Source organism: Lutra lutra, chromosome 18 (assembly GCF_902655055.1).
Source record: "Lutra lutra chromosome 18, mLutLut1.2, whole genome shotgun sequence".
NCBI lineage: Eukaryota > Metazoa > Chordata > Mammalia > Carnivora > Mustelidae > Lutra > Lutra lutra.
Genome location: NC_062295.1, coordinates 13,652,525 through 13,677,056, shown reverse-complemented (window position 1 = coordinate 13,677,056; position 24,532 = coordinate 13,652,525). Strand labels below are relative to the sequence as shown.

General features: G+C 49.6%; 1 protein-coding gene across 1 annotated transcript in view; it reads right to left on the bottom strand.

Annotated features, from left to right (window-relative positions):
* The window catches only part of XYLT1 (xylosyltransferase 1), a 304,182-nt gene that overhangs the window by 16,867 nt on the left and 262,783 nt on the right, over positions 1-24,532 (bottom strand). The window contains 3 exon segments of the mRNA XM_047713155.1: positions 4,611-4,873; positions 9,296-9,472; positions 12,423-12,659. Of these exon segments, the coding sequence (XP_047569111.1) occupies positions 4,611-4,873; positions 9,296-9,472; positions 12,423-12,659 (677 nt within the window).

Genomic DNA, 24,532 nt, shown 5'->3' with positions numbered 1-24,532 from the left:
AAGGGACAGTGGTGGCCAGTGATGCCACAGTGATGGATCTCCTCTCAGCCTGATTTTCTATGCAAATTCAGCCCGATTTTGTATGCATATATTTGCATAAATCTTACACGTTTGGGATCATGATTATATCCCTGGTTATATCCTGCTTTTTCTTCACAGTATTCCCCGAGCATTATCGCGTGCCTTTCAAAAGTCTCTGAAAACATGATTTTGGTGAGTGTGCGCACACCCCGCCCCAGTGTGTGCCATGCCGTATTTCACAGAGCAAGTTCATCACTGGATGCTTAACAATGTTCTTTGGCTTTTCTAAACAATCCACTAAACATCTTTGAAGAAAACTATTTTGGAGGACGTCTCTTCTCTCCCTCCGACAGGTTCTCACGTCTGCTGTCCACCTTTATCAGAAATGTACTGAGTCATGCTCCCAGTGTCCTCACCAACAGCATTGGGTCTGATCCTTAAAAATTACTGCCCATCTGAGACACACACACACGCACGCACACACACGTAGCTCATTAGGATACATGCCTTTGACACCCCAAGTCTCGCTGGCTGAAAGGGACAGGGGATGAAAAGCAGGAGAGCTTGTCATGGGAGTCAAAACAAGAAAGAGGTTCCGGAAGGGAGTGGTCAGTTGCGTTGGGAGCTGCTGAGAGGTCAAGTAAATGAGCCAAAGTCAAGCACTCTGGAAGTCCAGGAGTTAGTCCCTGGTGGCTTGCTTTCCCTTACTTTTTCTGTCAAGAAATCTGTTGTCCCCACCTGCCTCCATCCTTTCCTCTCCTCAGGCACCGCCACAATCCTGGTCCAAGCTACCATCGTGCCTCACCTGGACCTTTCTAGGACCTTCCTTACTTGTCCCCGCCTACATTGTCTGCTGTCACCTGTTCCTAGTAGCCACATCCACTGTCCACTGCTTGAATACCACAAGCGGTTTGCTTAACACTTGTGGTAAAATCTAAACGCCCCACCTGTCTACAAAGTCCTGCCTCTTCCTCTAGCCTTGTTTTGGTTCACTTTGCCCCAAACTCCTACCTCCCAGCCCACATGGATTTTCTTTTGGATTCTTGAACATGCTAAAAGCTCATTTCTACCTCAGGGCCTTTGTACAGGATATTCTCCTTGCTGGGGATGCTCTTCTCCTTTTCCGTTGCGTGCCTGGCTGTGTATTACCATTCTGCATCAATGTCACTGTCCCAAGAGAGTTCTTCCTTGACCACTGAATCTTACGTCACTGACTCACTGCTATCGGGTGGCTTTACCTTCATCCTCGGCAAAGCCTTCACTCTTACCAATCTTTTGTTTTTCCTTACATGTGCTTAGGTCCTGTCTTTATACTAGAACAGGAAAGCCTTGAACTCAGAGGCCTGCTCTGTCTGGGTCTCGGCTGAGCACCCAGTGCCTAACAGAGCCTGACACGTGGTAGATGCTCAATCAATACATGCTGACTGCGTGAAAATCTAGAAGGATTTCCTCTTGGACCTTTTGCTTCTAAAGTGCACGTAGGGCACAGGTCACCCAGGACTGAATGCAAAGTCCTCTGATACCTCCTCTTGACCGGATACAGCACTTAAGCCATTACAATGAAATCCAGAGGTGGTTTTAATTAATTCGCCACAATACAGTGTAACCTAGAGGCTGCCACAGATGCATCCACTTGGCCCAAAGGTGTCTAGATAAGGTGGGCACTGAAAAACTCAGATTCACCCCAAAATCTGGACTTCTAATTTCTCTTGAAAAGTCAGGAGACCCGTTGGCAGCTTCAAGTCTCTAATTCCCTTAGAGCAAGAATGTGCTGGAGCTCAGAACCAGGGCCCATGGGGCCTCCAGACTGGCCCAGTCATCCCACCCTGCAGGGGTGAGCCCTGCTGCCTGCCTGGCCCGGGACAGCATCTGAGGACTTTGAGCCCCTGTATTAAAACACGGACAGCCTTATCTCTGGATGGTGGCTTAAAAGCAAAGTTTGTTTTTTTTTTTTTTTTTCTTTTTGGTTCTCTCAGTCTGCCATTTTTATAATGAGAAAAAAATCAATAAACATTATTTTTACGAAAGGTTATACTATAGACTGGAAAGACAATTTGTATGAAATGCCCCGAGGAAGTGAGACTCCTTCTCGAAGTAAAGTTTTCCCTTGCTATCTCCCCAGACACCCCAGGGGCAGGAATTCACTCTTTTGCGTTTTGGGATAAGGGTCCTTTTGTCCTGATTTATTTGCAGGCACATATCCATAAATATACCGGCTTTGCCCACAGCAAGGCACAATGGTTCTATTATAATGAAAAATGAGGTAGAAGCCAAAGGCTTCTAGGCCCCAGGCAACTTGATGCTTGTTTAATCCCAAAACAATACCAGAAGAAATTTTCAACAACCCTAAATAAATTGGGGTGTCTTTGGAATTTCATATATATGGTCATTTACCTTATAAATTCTGTAAAGTCGGGACTACAACTGTTCGTGAAACAACATTCACCTCCCAAGCGTGGGGCACGTTTACCTACAGCGATGCACGCGGGCGCTCTGCGGGCCATGATTCTGTCCCTGACTAGCAGAAGGGAAAGGACACTCGTGGATGACCTTGACCCCTGGGCACTGCAGCTATCCGCCATGTGGAGTGCTGGAGGAAGTCTGAGCTCCTTTCAGCTTGGGAGGGGGAGCCCCAGGAGCTTCCCAGAGGATTTGGCACTGGAGCTGACCTTTAACGAGTGGGAAGGGTGGGCTGCACAGAGACCCTGCAGAGCAAGGGGGAAACAGGGACAGTGAGGATCAGTTCACACCACGGTCAGGGAGCGTGCAGTTCCCAAACCCGGCTCACTGTTGACTGCTTGTGACAACTTCACGGTAACACAACGGAGACATCCACAGGGACATGCGCACTTACTGAGCACTTAGCATGTAAAACACTGTTAACACAGGGATGACACTAACAGTAACACGTAACTCATACGGCAGTGTTTGAAGACGGTCTCTGTTAAAACCCACACCACCGTATGCAATTAGGCTTATTAATACTGGCCCATCTTACAGATGAGGGAACGAGGCACGGAGAGGTTAATGGCTTGTCCAAGGTCAACAGGTAGTAAAGTACAGTCCTGGCTTCTTAACTCGCCCTGGTCTCCCTTCAAACCAGACTAGAACCTGCCGGGAGAGGAGGAGAAGTCCGAGGCCCGGAGGACGGAAGGAGTGGAAGCCGGCTTGCCGTAGCCCCACAGCCCGGCTGACTACGCACTGGACACCAGATGGACACTTTGCCGTGTTCTCAGGCTTTTAGGGAACAAAATGGTTCCTCTTTCTTCTCTGTCCACTCCCCAGAAGAGGGAAGAGGAGGGCAAGGAGGGACACCAGGGGAGACCTCCGTGTAGACAGAGTGTGTCAAAAAACAAACAAAACAAAACAAAACGGGTTTTCTCTTTGCTGTTGAAAGAGGAGAACGGAAAACAAGAGGAGGAGAGTGATTAGAGGCGCTTCTGGGAATCCATCCTAAGGAAATAATCAGGAGAAGGAAAGGAAAAGAAAGAGGCTTCTGCACAAAGATCATCATCAGAGCATTGTTTACAATGGTCCATTACTGACAATGCAACAGGGAAGGACTGGATTAGGCAAACTCTGGAATTTCTACGCAGCGGAATCCTTGCAGGCATGGAAGAGGCTCATTATCATTAGGGAAGCTGCAGAGCGGCCTGGGGAAAGGGGGCTAATGTTATAACGAAAAAAAAAAAAGGACTCAAATTCTTACTGCATTATGTAAATATCCGCAGTGCATACTGCTGTAGGGAAGAAAAAGGACACAAGATGATAAGGGCTCGCTGGCTGGCTTAGGGAAGGCGGGGTGGAGGGTGATGGTGGACTGCTGTCCTACGTCCCCCTCTCCTTTCTGTGCATTCTAGGACACTCTTAAAGTGTCAGCTGGTACCCGCTAGTTGGGGGTGAGAGGACTCTAAGGGATCCCGGAACGTCTTAAATAATAGGTCTGCATTTTAACAATGTTTCTGGTTATATTTTTAGGTTTGCCAACCACAGTATGGCTGTGTTTTAGAAAGGAGCCTTTATTTTTCAGAGATATGTATTAAAATACTCGTGGCTCAGATGAGAGGCCGTCTGGGCTTTGCTTCCTCCAAACTGATCTGGGAGGAGGGCTAAGTGGGCCTGGAGCTAGAAATCGCTAGAACTGGGTGTTGAGGGTACTACTACTACTACTATTTCGTATATATTTGACATTCTCTGTAAGAAAAATTAAAGAAACCAAAGGTCTGTATTTTCATGGTTCCCATCCATCTAAGGCAACACGACTAATTAATGGGGACAGAAAGCTTCCTTCTCAGATACACAGACTTAGCATGAAGAACGCGTGCACCGCCAGGACACAGTCAGGTAAACGGGAGACCCTGGTGTTCTGCACGGGTAGTCGTGGGACCATGGCTTAGAGTGGACGGACTGGAGCTCGGACCACTGGGACGGTTCGGATGCTTTTTAGGTCACGGAAGACAGGGAGAAGTGCGCTACTACCCGCCTCCTTCGCCCTGGCGCCCTCCTTCCCGTGCTGTGAGCCCCTCCTGCACCCCAGAGCCTGCCCATCCTGCCCTTCCCCTGCCCCCTCGCCACCCCCACGGGCTCACCGGCAGCTGCTCTCCCCCGACACGTGCAGCGACGACTCGGCCCGTCGGAGGCCCAGGCGGGCGAAGGCGTGATACAAGGTAAGCGCCACGTCGCTCAGGCTGTGGGTGCCGTCTGGCTCGTCGTACACGTTCTCCCAGTAGGAGCGGAGGCCTGGGGTGCCCGCGGGGTAGTTCCCGTACAGGTAATAGTCCAGCTGCCCGATGATTTCCTGATTCACCACGGCTTCAAATTTTCGGGCAAAGAAGGTCGGCCTGGCTGTCTGCTGTGCTCCGGGGCGGGGAATAAAGAGTGCCGTCAGCAAGCTGGGGTTTTAGGAGCAGGGCTCTCTGCCGCCGGCCTGTTCGGACCCAAATCCCAGTTCTGACGCTTACTAATCTCTGTCCTCAGGGTCCTCGTCCGTAACATGGAGATAAGGAGAGGTTTGATGGGACTGAGTGAATTAATGTTTGTAGAGCACTTAAAGCAGTGGTGGGCACACAGTCAGCGTCATTTAAATGCCCATTAAATAAATGACCTCCTGGATGTTTAGAGTGGAGATAGATCTCAGAAATCATTTAGCTGGAGGTCCAGGGCAAGTACAGCCCACAGATATATTTCAGTTGTCCAGCAGAGTGTTTGAAAATTGAATTAGCTGGCAACAGTTAAAAGGTACCAGAGTTCACAGAAACAACTTCTGGCTTCCATTTAAGCAGAAATAGACCTGGCAACCCCAGGCCCATGTTCCTAGACAGGAACGACGGGCTGAAGCTGAGGGGTAGCCGCCCCTGTAGATGGGCACGGACGCTTCCGCTCACCTCAGTCCCCACCACTCCCTGTTGCCTCATGGGCATTGCTGCTGATTTAGAGACTCATAAGGAACGTCCCATATGTACTGGTTGGAGTGTCTGCAAGGGGCGCTTAAGAATCTACATTCTTAACAGGTTTTGGGGGGGATTCGTTTGCTGAGGTTTGAAGAAATGTAAGTGACACCGGAACCAGGGCTGCACACCACCACCAACTGAATAGCTTTAAAAAAAAAAAATCCAGATTCTGGGGGCACTTGGGGGGCTCAGTGGGTTAAGTATCAGACTCTTGATTTTGGCTCAGGTCATGGTCTCAGGGTCGTGAGATCGAGCCCTGCGTTGGGCTCTGCACTGCACAAGGAACCTGCTTACAAGTTTCTCTCTCAATCTCCCTCTGGTCCTCCCCCACCTCCCACTCTGAAGAAAAAGAAAATTCGGATTCTGGAGTCCTTCCCCAAGACCTATGGAGTCAACATCTCTGGAAATGAGGTTTAGGAATCTGTAACCAAAAAAGTTTCCCAGGTGATCATGAAGACCACTTAGGTAAACCAAGTTTTCAAGGAAAGAGAGGCCCAAAGAGGGCAAGGGACTTATCTAAGGTCACACAGCAAGGGAATGGCCAAGCTGGGATTAAGATCAGTGTTGAGGATAAAGAAATAAAACACTAGGTGCCCTGTTATCTACCAGCTCTTATACTCAGGCCTGGGTGGGGACCCACCAAGGGTCACATAATAATTATTTCCAGCTTTGCAGCTACTGGGTAGGCTGTTGTCCTATGAAGCAGGCAGAGTGAATGCAGCAGAGGCAAATGAACTGGGTGTTGCTGCTTCCCAAAACCCTTCACTTAACAAAAGCAGGATTTGGCCCAGTGGCTGTAGCTTGCAGATCCCCGTTCCAGGGCTTTGGAAACAATGAAAGCACAGCCCCTCCCTTGAGGAATTTACTGACCTTAAGCGGGGTCTGGCACTGTTTTCCCTGCAGTGGATTACTAACAGCACTAATGACCATAAAGACCACCGAGCACACACTCTCTGCAGAGCCCGTCACCCTGCGTCATGTCACCACCTCGCACTCTTCCATCAGCTCTGCGAAGCAGGCCTCATGACCCCATTTTACGTATAAAGAAACAGAAAGGGGAAGTGACGGATACAAACTCACACATGCGCAGGATTCAAACCAGATCTGATGACTCAAGCCCCATCTCTTTCTACTGCCTTATCCCAGGACTGAGCTGCTGAGTAAACAAACATCCTTGGTATTATGCTGAACATGTCCTCGCCTTCCTGCTTTATGAACCCTATGGTGGCCTGTGGATAATATTTAATAATATTCTGGCTCTCTCCGTGGTGGAGGGTCAGAATTCAGTTCCCTTGCAGCAGCGCTGAAAGAGACCACTTGGGTTCACATCCTTACTCTGCTACTTTCTAGGTATAGAGGTCTTTCGGGAAATCACCCACGGCCTCAGCTTCCTCATCACTGAAATGGGAATCATCACAGAGGTACTTAGCATAGAGTCTGGCGCACAGGGTCATCTGCTATTAGGATCTACTGTCACTACCACCTGAAGCCTCCGCCAAGGGGTTTCGTGTTCTGGGGGCAGAGAAGTGGACTCAGGGGCCAGGCAGCCTCTGTTCTCTGCTAGTGATTATTCACAGCTGGATCTCCTAAAAGGGTACATGTCTATATTTACCACTCTTCTTCGAACAAGAACTCTGAGTTCCTTACAAGCAGCAGTTTCTTGCATCTAGATGTGGAGGGATATTCTGGATCTTTGTTTACCGGGAAAGAAAGAGCTGGGAGCACGGGAGCACGTGCGAGGTCTCTGTGTTGGCCCGTCTTTGTACCAGAGACCACGATGTCCCCAGGAGGCTTGGGGCTAAAGGCAAAGGCAGCCCAGCCCGGAGGCAATGCTCTCCAGAACCACCCGCCTGCTTGCTCTAAATGATGAAGGTTCTTTGCCTCAAGGGCAACAACTGGTTCTCTACAAAACCAGGAATCTTTTTTTTTTTCCTTTTTGCCTTTTGAATAGGTCAAATACTTCCCCTGCCACACTCTTTCTGCTCAGCAGATCCTTTCTGCATAGACAAAGGCACAAAATGTCACCCAAGTTCATACCTAAATTAACACGGGTTTGAGGAGGTCCATGGGTAGCTCTTAATCTGCCATCAAAAATAGGCCTAAAGAAATACTTATGGCAGCAACCGCTGATGGGGTGCGAGACGTCAGATGGGCACCTGGAGGGAAACTGAATAACGAGAGGACACCTGCTGTGTGCTCTGCACCTGTGTAGGCACAGAACCAGGGTGGCCATGGGATCTGGGGGAAAAGCCCAGGGCTGCAGCTGGAAGCACCTGGGAGGGACCCCCAGCCCTACCACTCCACTGTGTGTTGAAGGACAAGAAAGTTTGCCCCTGTGTGCCTCAGTTTTCCCACCTTCACAATGGGGATGTTGCCTACCCCAGGGAAGCCAACGCCCACAGAGTGTCTGGCACACAGCCTGGGGACAGAAGAGACTCCTACCCTGTGCTTCTCTAATATAAGGAGCCTCCCAGTCACTTGGAGAATCTTATTTATATGCAGATTCTGACCGAGCACTTGGGGTGGGGGGCAGAGATCCTGTACTTCTAACAAGCTCCTTGGTGAGGCTGAGGCGGATGGTCTGCGGACCACATGCCCAGGAGAGAAGCGAGGCTCAGAGACAAGAAGCTCCATCTGGGCAGCCCGTGCCCTCCCCTGGAGGGTTCTGTTACTTGCCGGACTGAGTCGGTGGGGGCACCTCAGCCTGGCTTCTCGACCTGCCCTGTGGCTCCCTGCCGCCCTCTGGGCTAGTGCTTGGGGAAGAAGCATGCCGTCTCCACATGGTGGGTCTTGTGACCTCAGAGCGATGTGTCTAACCATTCTGGGGCTGCCTCTCTGTGCTCTCCGCAGCAGGGGTGAGGGCATGGTGGAGGGGAAGAGGAGGGAGAGCCTCAGGGTGCTGGCCTACCAGGGTGCAGGAGGGGCACTCCCACGGGATGGAGAGAGGCTGCCATCCCCAACAAGTCTGGGGACCAAGACATCCTCGAGGCTCATGGAAGGTGAAACACTGACCACCCCTTGCCCTCTGCTCTCCCCAAAACCGTAAATGGCCAGGCCACACAGAGACACTGAGATAGCACTAACGCTTCTACCTCCTCTTCCTCCTTTAGGTCCACAGAGCAAGGTGGTTTCCAAATTTGGCTGCTCATCAGAATTTTCTAGAGTCTAACCTGTTTAAAATAAAAATAAAAATTCTCAGACTTTACCAGAGACTAGCAGTTCTTAACTGGGGGTGAGTTTGCCTCCAGGGGACATGTGGCAATGTCTGAAGCCACTTCTGGTCATCACAACTGGAGCGTGCTACCAGATCAAGTGGCCAGAACCAAGGACGCTGACCACGCAGCGAGGCACAGGACGGTGCCCCCTGTGGCAGACACCAACCCAGCCGCCATGTTAAGAGCGCTGAGGAGGAGAAGCTCTGCCCCCGGCACACTGAACTTTGTATTTCAGGGGACCAACTGAAAGGCAGCACAGAGAAATGGACATGGAAACATCCATTGCCTGCATGACCTCAAACAAGTTTTTTGACCCTTCTGTCCCTCAGTTTCTCCATCTCTAAAACAGATAAATAATAACACTGTCTCTATGTACCCATCTAAGCTTGATGGTGGGTGGGTGGGGTTCACGCATCAATACAGGCCAAATGCTTACAGCTGCTCCAGCACGGGGGGGTGGGGGGCGACGAATGGCGAGCCCTGCTCTGGCCGTCACCGTTACTGCCAGCAGCCAGGGCCGGACACCACGGCACAAGATGCCACACCAGCCAGGCCTCGGATGACCGCCAACACTGGCCAAGAGGTGTGGGGGCAGGGCTGAGGGCTCACCTGGAAGCGGTGGAAGTCCTGCGGCTTGAAGTCGTTGGGCGAACAGCCGCACCAGTCCACGATGTGCTTGTACTGGCACTTGCAGCCCAGCTTCCGGTTCCAGTTGGTGATGCGCAGGTTGTTGTCCACCATCGTGTCACAGTGGGGGCTGTTCTCCAGGACCGTGTGGAAGAAGGACTGCAAGGGAGAGAGGGAAGGAACCGGCCTGAGGCCTCCTCCGGCCTCCCTCCCCAGCACCACGGGACTGTACAGGGACTCTCTCGGGAGGCTCCTCGGTCATCTCTGCAAATGGTGTAGCCACCACCTGGTCCGACCAGGGCACATGGGATGTTTGGTCAAGAGCGGCTGAAGTCTGCTTTGGGAGACCAATGCTCCAGGTGGTTTCTCTAAACTCTCTTTTCCCCAGCAGTCTACAATCTGATTTCAAGATGTTCTTATCATTCAGGACATCTTCTGTCTGCCTGGCAGAGAGGAAAGTCCCTCCGGTCATGTCTACACATGGGAACCACAGGAAACATGTGACAGTTTTCTAGAAAATCCTGGGCCAATAGGGCTCGTGCTTTGCAAACAGACAGGTCTGACACCAAAGGGACTCCAGTCTGAGAGATATTGAGAACAAAGACTGATGCTCTGGAATTTCACCCCTGGGTAAGGGAAGCCAGATTCACGGGTGTAGCAGTCCCAGGGCTGAAAGGTGTCCCAGGCACCCCTCCTGCTTTCCAGCACAGGGCGGGGCGGGCCAGGGCTGCTTGCTGTCCATGGTGCTGAACCAGCTCCACGGGTCTCTGCTAACCCTAAGTATCTTGGCCTATCTCTCCTAAGAATCTAAGAAAGAAGCAACACTGAGAGTGGAGAAAGAGACCAGAGACGAGAAACATGGTTATAGCCTCTGAGAGAGACAGAGAGAGACAGAACAGACAGACAGACAGGCAGGCAGACAGACTTCTAGTTGGACACTATTTTATAACAACCCCAGATATGAGGCAGATACATTCGCCCTGATCTCTGCTACCTCAGGGAAGCTGTTGGGGATACGAGTCCTGCCTGTGACAAATTTATGGCTCAGCCTTTAGATTTATTCTAAAGTGGTTTCCTGGTGGTGGTCTGGGAGAAAGAGGGCACAGCAGGGATGCTGGGGTATGAAGTGCTCCTATGCCGGGGCGGGGCTGTGACGGAGAGAGCCAGCATCGGGATGCGCATCTTGATTAAAACAACCAGAGCCCCACACGGTCCTCTTCTCAATGGGTGGATGGGCAAATCGAGGTTCCACGCACCCCTCCAGCCTCCCTTTCTGTGCTGCTAAATGACATATGCCTATGAACCTGGATTTTAAGCTTGAATTGTCTACAATCCACAGAGGCACATATTATCCATCAAGCGGTGGGGGAAAAGTCCCAATTACCGATTGCCCTGTGTCCTTTCATAATGATACGGAAATTCCCTGCGAGATAAGGATGAGGAGGCCTATCGGCATTGAGAGAAGAGGTGATTTTCGTGGAAATAGGATTAAAAGCTGATTACCGAATGTGTGTGCGGAAATAGTAAACCTGGGCCTAGTGATGACAAGCTCATCATCCCTCTGGAGTGATGTGGGCGGTCAGCCCTACCAGCTTGGCACTGCCCCAGATGTTGGTGAGGGATGTGGGAACCATCAAATGTTGTCTCGTCTGGCCTAGAACGCAGCCTGAACCTGGAGCACCACCCGGAGGAAATGGTAGTAGACCATTCATGCGAGGTGTCACGGGCTCAAGAGACGTGCAACCAGCTCTGGAGTTTTCTGAAGTCAGAAAATGGGATGGAGCGAACCGGAGGTCAGAGCAGGTCTGAGAAGAAGGCTGCTGGCCTGTCAGTGGCGCCATTTCAGAACTGGGTCCCCACTACTTCTGGATGGAGCTGGGGACTGTTTCAGAATGGTCTGCAACCCTGTGCGACTGGGCTTCTGCAATGGACTGCCTGGTTCTGGCTCGTCCGAGACCCATGGGTTGAAATCCCAGCCCCATGATGTGATAGTCTCTGGGAGGTGATTAGACCAGAAGGGTGGAAACCTCATGAATGGGACTTCATGCCCAGATAAAAGGGGCCCCAGAGAGCTCCCTCGTCCCTTGGGGCATATGAACAGCCGGTAGCAGTCTGCCGCCCAGAACAGGGCCCTCCCTAGAAACCGACCATTCTCATACCCTGACCTCAGACTTACAGCCTTCAGAACTGTGAGAAGTAAATTCTTGTTGTGTATAAGCCACCTACTCTGTGGTACTTCATTATAGCAGTTTGAACTAAGACACCTTCCCCGCACTGAGTCTGAAAAGTGGTGACAGGCTCCCTGGAGCTTTTCAAATGCTTCTAAAAGTCATCAGGAAATGCTGCGTCCCAATGGCTGTCAGTATGAGGGCTAGTGCAGGTCCAGCAGAAGCCCTGGTTTTCTGTCTTTAGAATCACTGGAATTTCCATTTGTGAATGAAGAGGCCAACAGTACCGTCTATCTGTCAGGGAATGACAGACAAATACTCAAAATTAGAAAAGGTATTCTTCATGTTGAAAAAGTGGGTATTATAGGATTGATGACGATGGAGGATCTGTCAAAAGGTGATGTGGGTATGTCCTGAAAAATCCAGCACATACAGTTGCGCAGGCCACATACCGCACAACCCTAGTGGGGCACCATCAACATGGTAAGTATGAGAGATTTCTTTCTTTCTTTTCTTTCTTTCCTTCTTTCTGTCTTTCTTTCTTCCTTTCTTTCTTTCAACAAAAGTTTTGTGGAAAGTGGCAGTGAAGTGTCCTGTTCTAACAAAATCAGTATATCATGATGATTTTTACGACGAATGGGACCCAAGTGTCTTAAGGAAGGACTGCCCTTTCTACTTTGCACAAAGATGCCATGGAACTGCTGGTGGCGGTGTCGTGAGTCTGTGTATTCCACACACCCACCCTGCAGACCGGAGGGGGACCGGGGACCTGCTATGACAGCAAGGACTAGTTCTCCACCTTCATCTGGCTGTTTGGAGGACTACGTACCGGACCCAGCTTGGCTCTGCCAAACCTTCCGCCAAAATTCAGCTTCCGTGTTGCTCCAAAGGCTAGAGCCAGCCCCCACCCTGCTCAGGGACTTTTCCCCTACACAACTCACCTCAGCAGGAAGCAGGGTGTAGGAGTAAAACTGCTTCATCTTGGTCACCAGATCGTCTGTGGAGAAGGTCACGTACTCCACAAACTTCCGGTTCAGCAGGAACCAATCGGAGCCTCCATCCACAGCAATGCCCTCTGGGATTCGCCGGTCCCCCAGACGCCACATGTGGGCGTCACACTCCAGGAAGAGCCGGTCCAGACCCTGCTTTCGGATGAACCTGGGAAAGACAGAGTCGCCCTTCAGCCCAAAGGTGCACAGAATCCAAATGAAATAGCACAATCAGGACAATAAATGCATATATTGGGCATTTGTGCCCAATATGTACTGTATGCCAGGGATCGAGTCTGTATATAGCTTCTCCCCTGCTCTTCTGAAGTGAGACAGGTCACTATACCCCTATGAGGCGGGCGCTGCCATTATGCCCATTTTACAGCTGAGGACCCCAAGGCTTAGAACGTTCAGGGGATTTGCGCAGTACAAGAACAGTGCGATGACCAACTGCTTCCGCCTTTGCAGAACTTTTGGAAATCAACTTTTCGTGCCGCGAATGCCTGGGCAGTTGGGTGATCACAGCCTCTGGCTGTTCAGCTCGGAATCATGCTCTTCAAGGCACACCTCAAAACAGGCAGGATTACAAGTCTCTTTGACAAACGCCAAAGTTACAATCCACTAATTTGTGTGCTTTGGATTCACACATTAAATACAGGATCACAGAAGATTTTTAAAAAACACTGCATTTGGGGCGCCTGGGTGGCTCAGTGGGTTAAAGCCTCTGCCTTCACCTCGGGTCATGATCTCAGGGTCCTGGGATCGAGCCCCGCATCGGGCTCTCTGCTCAGCGGGGAGCCTGCTTCCCCCCCTCTCTCTGCTTACTTGTGATCTTTCTGTCAAATAGATAAATAAAAATCTTTAAAAAAAAAAAAAACAAACTGCATTTATGATAACCACGTGTATTTCTTTTTTGAGCACATGAGATAACACAATCTCACGGTGGATCTAATAACTACCGTAATTTTGCAGAAGGGGTGAGCGTAAGTGACACTTAGAGGTATATGCACGACCCTAATGTGGTATGAAAATCTGTGACTCCTAATGGCTACTACTAATGCTGTTGTGGTGTGTTACCTCTATTTAGCTGGATTTTAATTAGAGTTTAGTGAAAACCAAGATAATTCTCTTCCAGCTGACGTTATGAACTCTTGAATTCTCTCCATGAACCCCAGAGTAGTAACTCCTACTCTAGACTCTGTGTGTGTGTGTGTGCGCGCGTGTATTTGGGATTTGCAGGCAGAGCAGAACTGGTACTTCCTATTTTGTAGATGCAGAAACCAAAGATCAAAGGGCTGGTAAGGCCAGAGGTGTTGGGAGCATGGGCAGAACTAGAACCAAGCTTTCTGGCATGAACCCTCAGTTCCTCTGCTTTACTGGGGAACTGCACACCTACTGTGCTGGCCTCGCGTGGGGCGGGACGGACCAGAAGGAAGGATGTTCCTGCTCCTCAAAGGCTAGGTTATCATTCTGGGAGCCTGCTCCCGAGAGTTCTCCTGACCCAGGGAGTTCGCTGCTTCTCCAGCTCATACAACAGAAGATCAACCATTTTAATGTGTACAATTCCATGGCATTTGTACGTTCATGATGCTGGGGTATGTAGTTTCAAAATATTTCAGCACACACACCCCCCACCCACCACGCAAGGAGACCCTATACCCATAAGCAGTCACTGTCCCCATCCCTCTGCCTTCTGGAAACCACCGATCTGCTTTCTGCATTCATGGGTTTACTTATGCTGGACACATCACAGAGAGTGAGGCCGACGATATGCGGCCTGTTTGTATTTGCCTTCCTCCCCCAACGTAATGTTTTCAAGGCTAATCATCCTGAGGTTTATCTATCCAGCATCCACTCCTCAGTTTTCTGGGAGGCACATCTTGGTCGTTCCTCAGACAGTCACCTATCTCCGACTCTTGGCTGGCCTGGATTGGTGCCCCATGCCCAGCACCAGGGGTGGTGACATGACCAGGCTGGTCAGTGAGGGCTCTCCATCTGCCCAGCTGCCGTAACTGGTCAGAGATGGGTGAGGAACTCAAGGTAAGTCTGACATCGGGCTCCTGGATTTTTGCTGGATCTACCAGGAAGGAGGATGGCATTTTTGCTGGGAGAATGTCAGTCTAGCGCTGCTGGCAGCCATCCTGTCACCATGAGTATAAAGCTGTTTGTCAGTGGAAGTAATACAGAAACAGGGAGTGGGAAGGAAAGAGGGGGAGAGGGAGAGTGAAATAGGGGAGGGAGGAGTAGGAGCAGAGGAGCGGGGAGAGAGAGAGGGATTAAGTCTTAGCGACTTGGCTTGAGATCCGGGATCCACTATGCGTGACTCACCACCAGACTCATCAGTAATGTGCTTAGGGCACGTGAAGATGGGATTCTGTCACTTGAAGTTGAAAAAGTCCTAATACATTCCTGAACAATTTAAACTTTTATCACTACCAGGATGGATATGATGTTGTCAGGCCCCAGAGAGCAGGCAGCCAGGCTGTGGCACACTAAGACTTCTCTTCCACTAAGCCAGTCCGCATCCCTTGTCACATGTCTACAGGCCTTTGCACCTCCGTGGCAGACCTCATCCTGTCTTCAGATGGGAGTTACCAGTCTCCCCCCAGGTAGACTCTGCTCTCATTAGCACTGACCTTGGATTCCTCCTTTCTGCCTTCCTCACAGTTCCTAGGATAGTGCAAGGCAGTAACTCAGGAAAGGTCTATTTTTTTTTTTTTTAAAGCCCCATCTTATTTCTTTGAGAGAGAGAGAGAGTGCAAGCAAGTAGGGGGAGGAGCAGGGGAGGGGGAGAGAGAGACAATCCCAAGCAGACTCCATGCTGAGCAAGGATCCCAGTGCAGGGCCTGATCCCACGACCCTGAGATCACGGCCAGAGCCGAAATCAAGAGCTAACAACCAACTGAGCCACCCAGGCGCCCCTCAGAAAGATCTATCGTGATGCCACGTGGCAGGGGTCCAAGAGCTGAGACAGTCGCACTGTGCTGGACATGCTGAACTCTACAGAGAATCCCTCCAGCTGGGCCTCCCCAAATCCACTGACAGCCCCTGGAGGGATCCCTGTGAACCCTCACTAATAAATCCAAGCCCCAGCACTTTCTCTGCACAAGTGGGGGACCTGCCCCAGACACTGGCCACTCGCTGAGCATGATGATGTAAAACACTGAATTCTTAACAGAAATGACGACAGTGTCATAATAGTGTTGATGATGGCAAACACACTGAATTCTGTTGAGAAGTGCTTTTCACCTATGCTGAGGTGTGGCTCTACCAGTAATCAGCTGAGCGACTCTGGGAAGCGATGGTCTTGAGTCTGGCTTCCCCTTTGGTAAAATGACAAAGTTGGGCTAGGTCTCAACTGCAGCCTAAAATACCTGCAGGGGTCAGAGTGATAATGGAAGCATCTGAGGCAGACTGAGTGTAGGGCCACAGGGGAGGCACAGTCAACAAAGGAGAGAAAGCATTTTTTCTTTTTTAAAAAGCACTCAAATTCTTTAAAAAAAAAAAAAAAAAGGTATTTCTGGCTAAATAAAACAGAGCCCTAGCCTGAATCCAGCTCATGGGCCACCACACATAATAACCACGGGTTGGGTCACTCTTGGGCATTTTCCAGTTGCGACACTCTCTAAGTCACTCTGTTCTACCTAGGAAGAGGGTGTGGGGGCAGGAATTCAGCCAGAAACTTGGGACCCAGAGAAGGCCGATGACTGCTCTGAGGACACAAGCCAACCAAAAGACCCAGGTATCCAAAGATGGTGGTCTTGTTCTTTCCCCAACACGTGTTTCCAAGCGTAAAATCCAAGCTGGTCGCAAAGCCATGTTCTCTCTGGGAGTAACCTGTTGGAGGTTTTCAATATGCTTACTGTCCCATTCACTGACCACAAAACTCAGCTCTAAAACGAGTCCTTAAAGGAAGCCCCTGAGTTTAGTAAAAGAAAAATCCTACCTCAGCTCCAGCTGATGCTATTATAGAATAATGTCCAATCGCAGACATTTAACCATGCTTAAGACTTCAAGTTTTAGATAACTTCCATCAGAACTTACATGGTAACCAAGACTACTAACCCAGAGAGAGGAAGAAATGAAATACAGTGTGAGGACATGCAAAACTTTTCTGTCCACAGACCAGCCTTTTAATTTCGAGTTCCATTATGTGGGAGAATAGCACCGTCTTGCAATTTAATGTGATGTCCCACCCCATAATATCCAAATACAATATTATGCAGTAATCTCCAAAATGAAATATTCATGGGGTGGGAGATTGGTTGCTGTATTTACTGCATTTGAAAGTGGATAAGCTGCAAATACATGCTTTGGTTAACTATGAGTAAATAGAGACAAACAATCCTCTGGTCTCGGTTTCAGGGTTGAGAGGGGGTCTGGACTAGGAGGACTGGCCGAGGCCAAGAGTCTGGGCATCTAGCAGGGGAAGGAATTCCGCTGCTTGGGCAGGGATATGCATTTTTGTTTCCTGCCCTGTGCATGGGGCTGGACATCAAGGGAAGTGGGCACGCTTGGGTGTGTCTTTTCATAAATGCTGGCTTAGCGGTCAAAGCTGTGTGGTTCTCTCACCTAAGGGGTGTGGTGCAGATTTACTTGAGCACTGGGCCCAATACACAGAGGGTGACCGATGCCACTTCCCTCTCTAGTTTTAGCTCCAGGTGACATGGTCATGTGGGTAGGCGACAAGGTCAACTGAAGAGACGCAGAAAGGATGTGGGTACTGAGGCTGCCTCTGCTTTCACAGATGAGATATGGGGTGGCCTGGCCTCCCGGAACGCCAGTCTGCTCTTCTAGAGGATGGGCTCCATGACAGCTGTGCTGACAACCTCTTGAATCAGCTGTGAAAGTGTGACACGTGAGGTTTACGAAGGTCTCTGCTAAGTGTCTAGGAAGCACTGTTCATCCCAGCCAGGGACTGACACGTCATCAGTTCCTTCTTACGGAGCGACAGCACCCTCCCCAGTCCCTCATGCCCCTGAGCACCCTTTCATGCTTTGGTTTTCTTCATAGCATTTAAAACTTTGTATTATCATATACAAGATACTTATTTAGTTTACGGTCTCCTTACTGGATGTAAGCCCAAGGGGCCAGAGGGTACTTTGCTTGTTTGTCTTGGCCTTTTTCTCTTCGTGGCTGTATCCTTGGTGCCTAGACTAGTAGCTAGCATTCAGCTGGTGCTCAATAAGTGTTTACTGAGCCAATGAATAAAGGAAGAGTAACAGCCATGTCAGTTGTTCAGTCAGGAAGTAGCAGCCCTTAGTTAACCAGGTATCAGATTCTTCTAATACACCCTCGACAGACAGAGGAGCTGAACCACAAGAAGGTTAAGAACATTCTCCAAAGTCGCAAACTAGAGGTCCAGGATTCAAATCCAGGTGTGTCCGATGAATCCAATGCAAGCCTCTTAACTTGCATTCTTCCTCTGTCTCGGTTTGTCAGGGTCCCTACAAAAGCATTCAAGCAGAGGATGTGAGAACTTCTACCTCAAAAAGACGCTGTGCAGGAATCCAAAGTCTGAGAGGAAAAGACTCATTGTTGGTCTTGGAGGAAGATTTCTGTCAGACCTCACAAGAACTTCAGTCTTCAGAACAGACTACCTAAGGAAAACACAGAATCCCCTGCCTTTGTTTTTACCTCCTAGGCTTTCAGGGATAGGCGGTTTGCCTTCTGGAGACTTCCTCATTGTTACAACATGGAACGAAGTCATAACCAAATATGAATCTATTGAGATGTCACAGGGACCAAGCCCTACTCAGCTAAGCATCAAAGAAAATCCGAAGGGGACAAGGGTCCTGATTCTCAGCCGTGTGTGAAGAGGTCAGTTAAGAAAAGCTGCTGTAGCCTTTGAAACTGATCTCAGAAAAGGCACACAATGAAGAAGTCTCAACTCACTTAATTCCCTGGCTACAATCTTGGCATATTCATTGAGTATAGAATTATTCCAGAACTGTCTTGTCCTATAATGAGTTCGAAAAGGAAGAACTCTGCCCCTCAGATTTTACAGCGTGTTTGAGTAAGAAGGAATCTTAGCAATCAGCTAATATAATTAACTCTATAGACTGGAAAAAAAAAAATCCAACGCACTGAGTGGATGTATGATTCAAAGTCATCCAAAGTCACATAGCCTAGGAATAAAATCTCCCTTCTCTTTCCTGTCCAGTGATCTGTCACCGAATCCAGATTACTCCTTTAGCATAAATACAACCTAAGCATCTTAGTTAAAAAATAAAATCACGGAACAAAGCATGAAAACCCACAGTGCTCCATAAATGTTCACCGAGATGCTTAATATTTTTCCTTCATCAAGCTACAGATTTAACATTTCCATCTCTCTCTCCTCTCTCCTGCGATTTGGTAGGCAGGCATGAGTAGAGGGAGCCCCAGAGCTAAGAAGACACCTCTGGGTCCTGAAAAGCCACGATTCTTCAGCACCAAGGACAGAAGCCCAAAGCCTCACAATGAATTTCATCTCCCAAGATTTTGAAGATTCATTTCTTTTTACTTGGGGTGGGGCACCCCACCCTCAGATTATTTTAGAAACCAATGTCCATGGTTGTGGTGGTAGAGGTGACAAGTGTCATGCCCATCTTTCTCATTCTGTCCAAGCAGCATTAATACATCATCTTCCCCTGCCATGAGTCAGCAAGGATCTGGCTCACTGGGACCCAGTCTGGCAGCTCCACGGGAGCCCTGCTGGCCATTTTCTCTCAGGTCCAGGGTGGGTTGTTGCCCCTTCCTGACCTGGGCTGGAGTCAACTGTCACGTCTGGAACAACAAGGGGGCCATTCACTCATTCAGGAGCTCTAGACAGCATCTTGGACACACTCAGTCTGTGTGCGGAGAATATGGTGGTGAGTAAGATGGACATCATCCCTCTTCCAGGGAGAGAGAGAAAATACAGACAGAGTAACACCTACTGTTTACTGAGTACTTGCTACTTTCTAAACTCTGTTCTTCACACTGAATACATATTCTCCCGCTTAGTCTTTACCACAACCCTATGAGGATTCATTTTACAAATTAAGGAACGGAGACACTAAATAATTTCCCCAAAGCCATGCAGCTGGTCAGGCTGGGTAAGGGTGTGCGATTCTTAGCTAAGCCAACAGGCTCCGGACCCCATACTCTCAGCCCCCCAACTATCATCCTGTTCTAATGACGAAGTAAGTAGACACTGAGAACCACAAAACACATTAACACCAAATTAGGTGTTTGCGATCAGTGCTCTACGGGAAAATTCAGAGGGCAGGGACAGAACAGAGAGACAGGGACGTCACAAGTGAAGACTGTTGGGGAAGGCTTCACTGAGGAGGTGGCATTTAAGCTCCATGTGAAGGATGAGAAGAATTGGTCATCTGAGGAGCTGTGGGGAAGAGCTTTCTAAGGGACAGATAGAGCATGTGCAAGAGCCCAGTGAGTGGAAAGATGCCAGGGAGGCTGGAGTGAGAGCTGCAGGGACACAGTCAGCTCTGCCCACACACTCCAGCAGGGCCAGCCATGGGCTGACTCTGACCTCATTGTGGAGGGAACATATCGTCTACCTGGACATGTCGGAAAGCTCTGCAGGGAACATGCTGAGGGAATGAGTGTGGTAGAGTGACCAGGAGTGAAGGCGCCAGGGCCAGACTTCCCGCATTCTGGTCTGCTTCCCCACTTGTGAGCCAGGTGTTGTTTAACCTACCTTGCCTCAGTGTCCCCCATCTGGAAAATGGGCCTGATAGGACCACATTTACATCATGGGCTGGTTTTGAGACCTGAGAGAAGTCATCTCTTGTAAGGCATTTAGGACAGTGCCTGGTCCCCAGGAAACAAACCCTTCCCATGTGACTCTCCCTTCTGCCTTATGTGAAAAAAGCAGATTCAGGTTTGACCTCCAAGGGTGGGGGGAAAAAAGAACTCTGAGAAGAGATGTAGAGTCAGGGGCCTAAATCCTGGGACCCTGGCCAGACTTGGTGGCCCATGGTCTTCATGGTGGTTGGGGGTCCCCAATCAGCTTGTACTCCCACAAATCTAAGGGTCCACTGAGGGCTAGCTTGTGTGCCACAATTTTTTCACACAAACAATATTTATTGCCTCTGGTTCAGTTTATAAATGTAATGCATGTTTCCTTCATGGAACACTTGGAACAGAAAAAGCAAAGAAACACATAAAAAAATCAAACTCTACCTCTCCAAGATGACACCATCAACACACTTTTCTCCTAGTCTTTTGTCTACTTCGGATGTATATTGTTTTGGAGAAAGAAAAGTTCCCAAGCTGACCTCAAAACCCTGTGGAGGCCAAGAAAGGAGACGCGTCCTGGGCTTTGTGCGGGTGCTGGTGCGATGCTAAGCTTTATTTTGACATGGCTTCTTTAATTGGATTAAATAAAGTGAACATGCAAACAGTGATAAACTCACTGGTTGGGTTGAAGAAAAGTGAAAGGGAAAAGCAATCTGCTTTCCCCATGGGAAATGAGATATTAATTATCTCCTCCCATCAATCATAGTGTTACAAGACAGCTGGGGAGAGAGCCCATCTCTTGATAAGCAAGTTGGCACCAAAGGGCCTCCTGAGAGCAGATTGGCTTGCAGAAGGTTCCTGGCCAGGCTCTCAACGGATTTGCCAACTTTGGCTAAACAGTTACCTGTTGATTACATCAAGGGACGTTTGGGTCTGAAGATTAGTTTAATGTCAGAGAGAAGGAGACACTGAGGCTGCTTAGCTGCCATTCTGATGCCCAGTGGTGGGGGGCGCCGCTTAGAGCCGGTGGGGCACAGACCTGAGAAGAGCGGACGTCGTTTCTGACCTGGGGTCAGTACCGTCATACATTCAAGTGCTAATTGTTTCTGTAAGGATCCTAGAGAGTGCTTCAGAGTGTTATCATTTGTATTCCATTTTCAAGACTTTTCTCCATCATTACTGCGACCACGGTCCTCACCAGTTAATATGCGCAACTGTTCCCAAAGTTTATCCCTACAGCCAACCCATTTAATTCTTATAGTGATTCTGGCGAGGCTCATCTTAGTAGCGTCATTCCCATTTTACAGATGAGGAAACGGGCATACAGGTGATTGATGTGAGCCAGTCAAGGTGACGTGCCAAGAGTCCAAGCCTGGATTCTTACCTGTGCCAGGTGCTTTATGTAACACCTATGGGAACGCTCCCTTAATATGTAATTTTTTTTAAAGATTTTATTTATTTGACAGACAGAGATCACAAGTAGGCAGAGAGGCAGGCAGAGAGAGAGAGGGGGAAGCAGGCTCCCTGCTGAGCAGAAAGCCCGATGCGGGGCTCGATCCCAGGACCCTGGGATCATGACCTGAGCCGAGGGCAGAGGCTTTAACCCACTGAGCCACCCAGATGCCCCCAAATTTTTATCTAAATCAGCTTTAAATAGCTTCAACTATTTTTTTTAAACTCAGTCTTATTCTAAGCACGATGGCCATGAAATCAAGCAATCAATTATACAAACGTTTGTTGATATACTTACGATCAATGCCTAACTTTCCCCAGAAGCCCATGAAGAACGACCTGAAACCATCTCACGTACCACTAGTGGACCGTGAACACGTGCTGGGACGCACCGACCCTGCGAATCAGGGAAAGGACCTGCTCTTCCCTCCCCGGATCACTGAAACAGCATTTCTGCTTCAAGTCAGAGCTGTGCTCTTTCGTCTGTGCCCCTACCAAGGGCCTAAAACTGCAGGTCCTCTCAGAGGCGCTCACGAATCACGGCATGATAAAAACAACCCAGGTCTTCAAAGTCAGGGTGGCAGGTTCCAATCCCAGCCCCGCTGCCCACCAGCCAGGGAACCTTGAGCCCGCGAAACCCTCCAAGCTTCAGCTGTACTCCTCTCTGAGACGGAGAGCACCTTCCGAGTGAGGCTTGCAATGAGACACCACAGTGGACAGTGCCTGGCTCGGGGCCTTCCCGGGGTCAGTGAGGCTCCTCAGTCCTCCACCGTCCCGACCTCCCTGATCAGATGATATAAAGATGAGCAAACAGAGGCATGGAGAGGCAAAGCCATTTGCGGGAGTCCGACGGCCGACTCGATGACAGAGGCGGCATCTCGACACAGGTGCTGAGCCTCCAGCGGGCAAGTGCTTAGCCCCGCACGGCACTGCATCCCTGGGCTCAGCATGGGGGTCCTGAGACCTCAGATCAGGCGGGGAGCTCAGATGGACCCAGAAGGAAATCCTATTCTGGCTGATGGAAAGGATTTTCCCTTTCTGTCCCGTCAGGGGCTGCCCCAGCCCCAGGCTGCGGACATCTGGGAAACATCTCACGTGCCCCCTGAGCAGAATCCAGGAGTTCTGGGGGGCATCTGCTAGGACCTGCCCACTGAGGCTCATGGCAGACTTTATTTAGAGCACCTGCTTCTGCTTGCCCTGCAGGGGCTCGCTGGGAAAACATGAACCGAGCTGCCTGTCTTTCCCTGTATCTGGTTACTTTATTTTTGGAGGAAAGCAAGGAGAAACAGTGAACACAACACTCCCCGTCATTTAATTACAGGAACAGTCGGGACCGATTTGGCGGCTGTTAAAATATAGTTTGCCTTTATGCCATCTCTTCGCAGCTGGAGCTGGGGATCCAAATTGGCTGCCAAGGGCTGGAGATGGGGACAGAAGGTCAGCACTGCTATTAGGAAACACGTGGAATTAAAAACCGAGGCACCCGTGGCCTATTTTGTGTCTCACTGCTTGCTCTGGCCTCTCCACATCGTTTGGTCTTTCAAACTCTTTGCCTTTGTCACAATGTTTTTTTACAGGGCTGGTCCGGGAGTGGAGAGCATCCGAATGGGAAGGGCCTCTGGAGACCATCTTGTTCATCCCCTTTGGTTTTCAAAGGGAGAAAAGTGGAAGCCCAGAGTAGCAGAGTGTCCTGCCTCGAGGCCACCCAGCATACGGAGAGAAGGCAGGCCCAGAGCACAGACAGGCTGCATCATATAGGGGTCATGACCTTGGGCTCTGGGGCACCCTCCCCACCCCAAGCTTGAGTCCCAGACCTGCCCTGAGTACGCTTAAGCAAGTTACTTAACCTCTCTGTTTCCTCATCTGTAAAACGAGGCTAGTAAGTTGCAAAGGGTCACCATCTGAGCCAGAAAAATCAAACCCAACACAAAGGAAACAAGAACTAAAAGAAGGTAAGGAGGTTGTCACAAAGTACAAATGTCCAGTTGTAAAATAAATAAGTCCCGGGACGTGACATACAGTCAGTAATACTGTATCACGTATTGCAAGCAGCTAAGAGAATAGATCTGAGACGTTCTCATCACAAGGAAAAAACTGGAGCCATGTGCAGTGACGGACAGTTAACTAGACTTACGGTGATTATTTTGCAACATATACAAATAACGAATTGTTATGTCTTCCACCTGGAGCTAATCCAATGTTAGGTCAATTACATCCCAATTGGAAAAAGACAAGAAGATTCCTGCTATTGAACTATTGGCTGTTAGATGTGTCTATTTTTTCTTTAACCCTCTCCAGGAATAGAGTAAAAATTAAACAGCCAAAAACAACCCACAAAAGGAGAGGAAGGGGAAAGAACTATGGAGTCTGGACTCGAGGGAGGTCATCTGAACCGCGTGATTCAGCCCTACCTGAAGTCAGACACCAACGTCCTCCTTTCATTAACGTCCTTTACTCGCTTAGGCCTGGTTTCAGCTGGGTTTGGTTATCTGCCACCCAGAGCCCTTTGTGACACACCACCCGCTCAGGGCACTGGAGCTAAGCCTGGCCAGCTCTGTGCCCTGGGGAGGGGACGACAGAGCATGCGCTGTGGCTAGGCTGGCTCACGCAGCAGGTGAGGCCCCCAGCTGATGGAGAGGAGAGGGGGGCAGATGATGGCTCATTTTACTACAAAATTAATACTCAATTACTGCCCTTCATTCATCTCAGTGAGAGAAAAACCAGCCAAGGGCTCTTCACGGGTAGCAGAACTTGTGAGCGTTTCTGTTCAGAGAGCCGTGGGTTTTAGGGCTTCAGGAGGAGGTGTGATCCACTCCTAGCCTGAACCTTCACCTTGTCCTGCGCCAGTGGGGTACCTGTCCACCACCCATGCATGTCAACTAGAC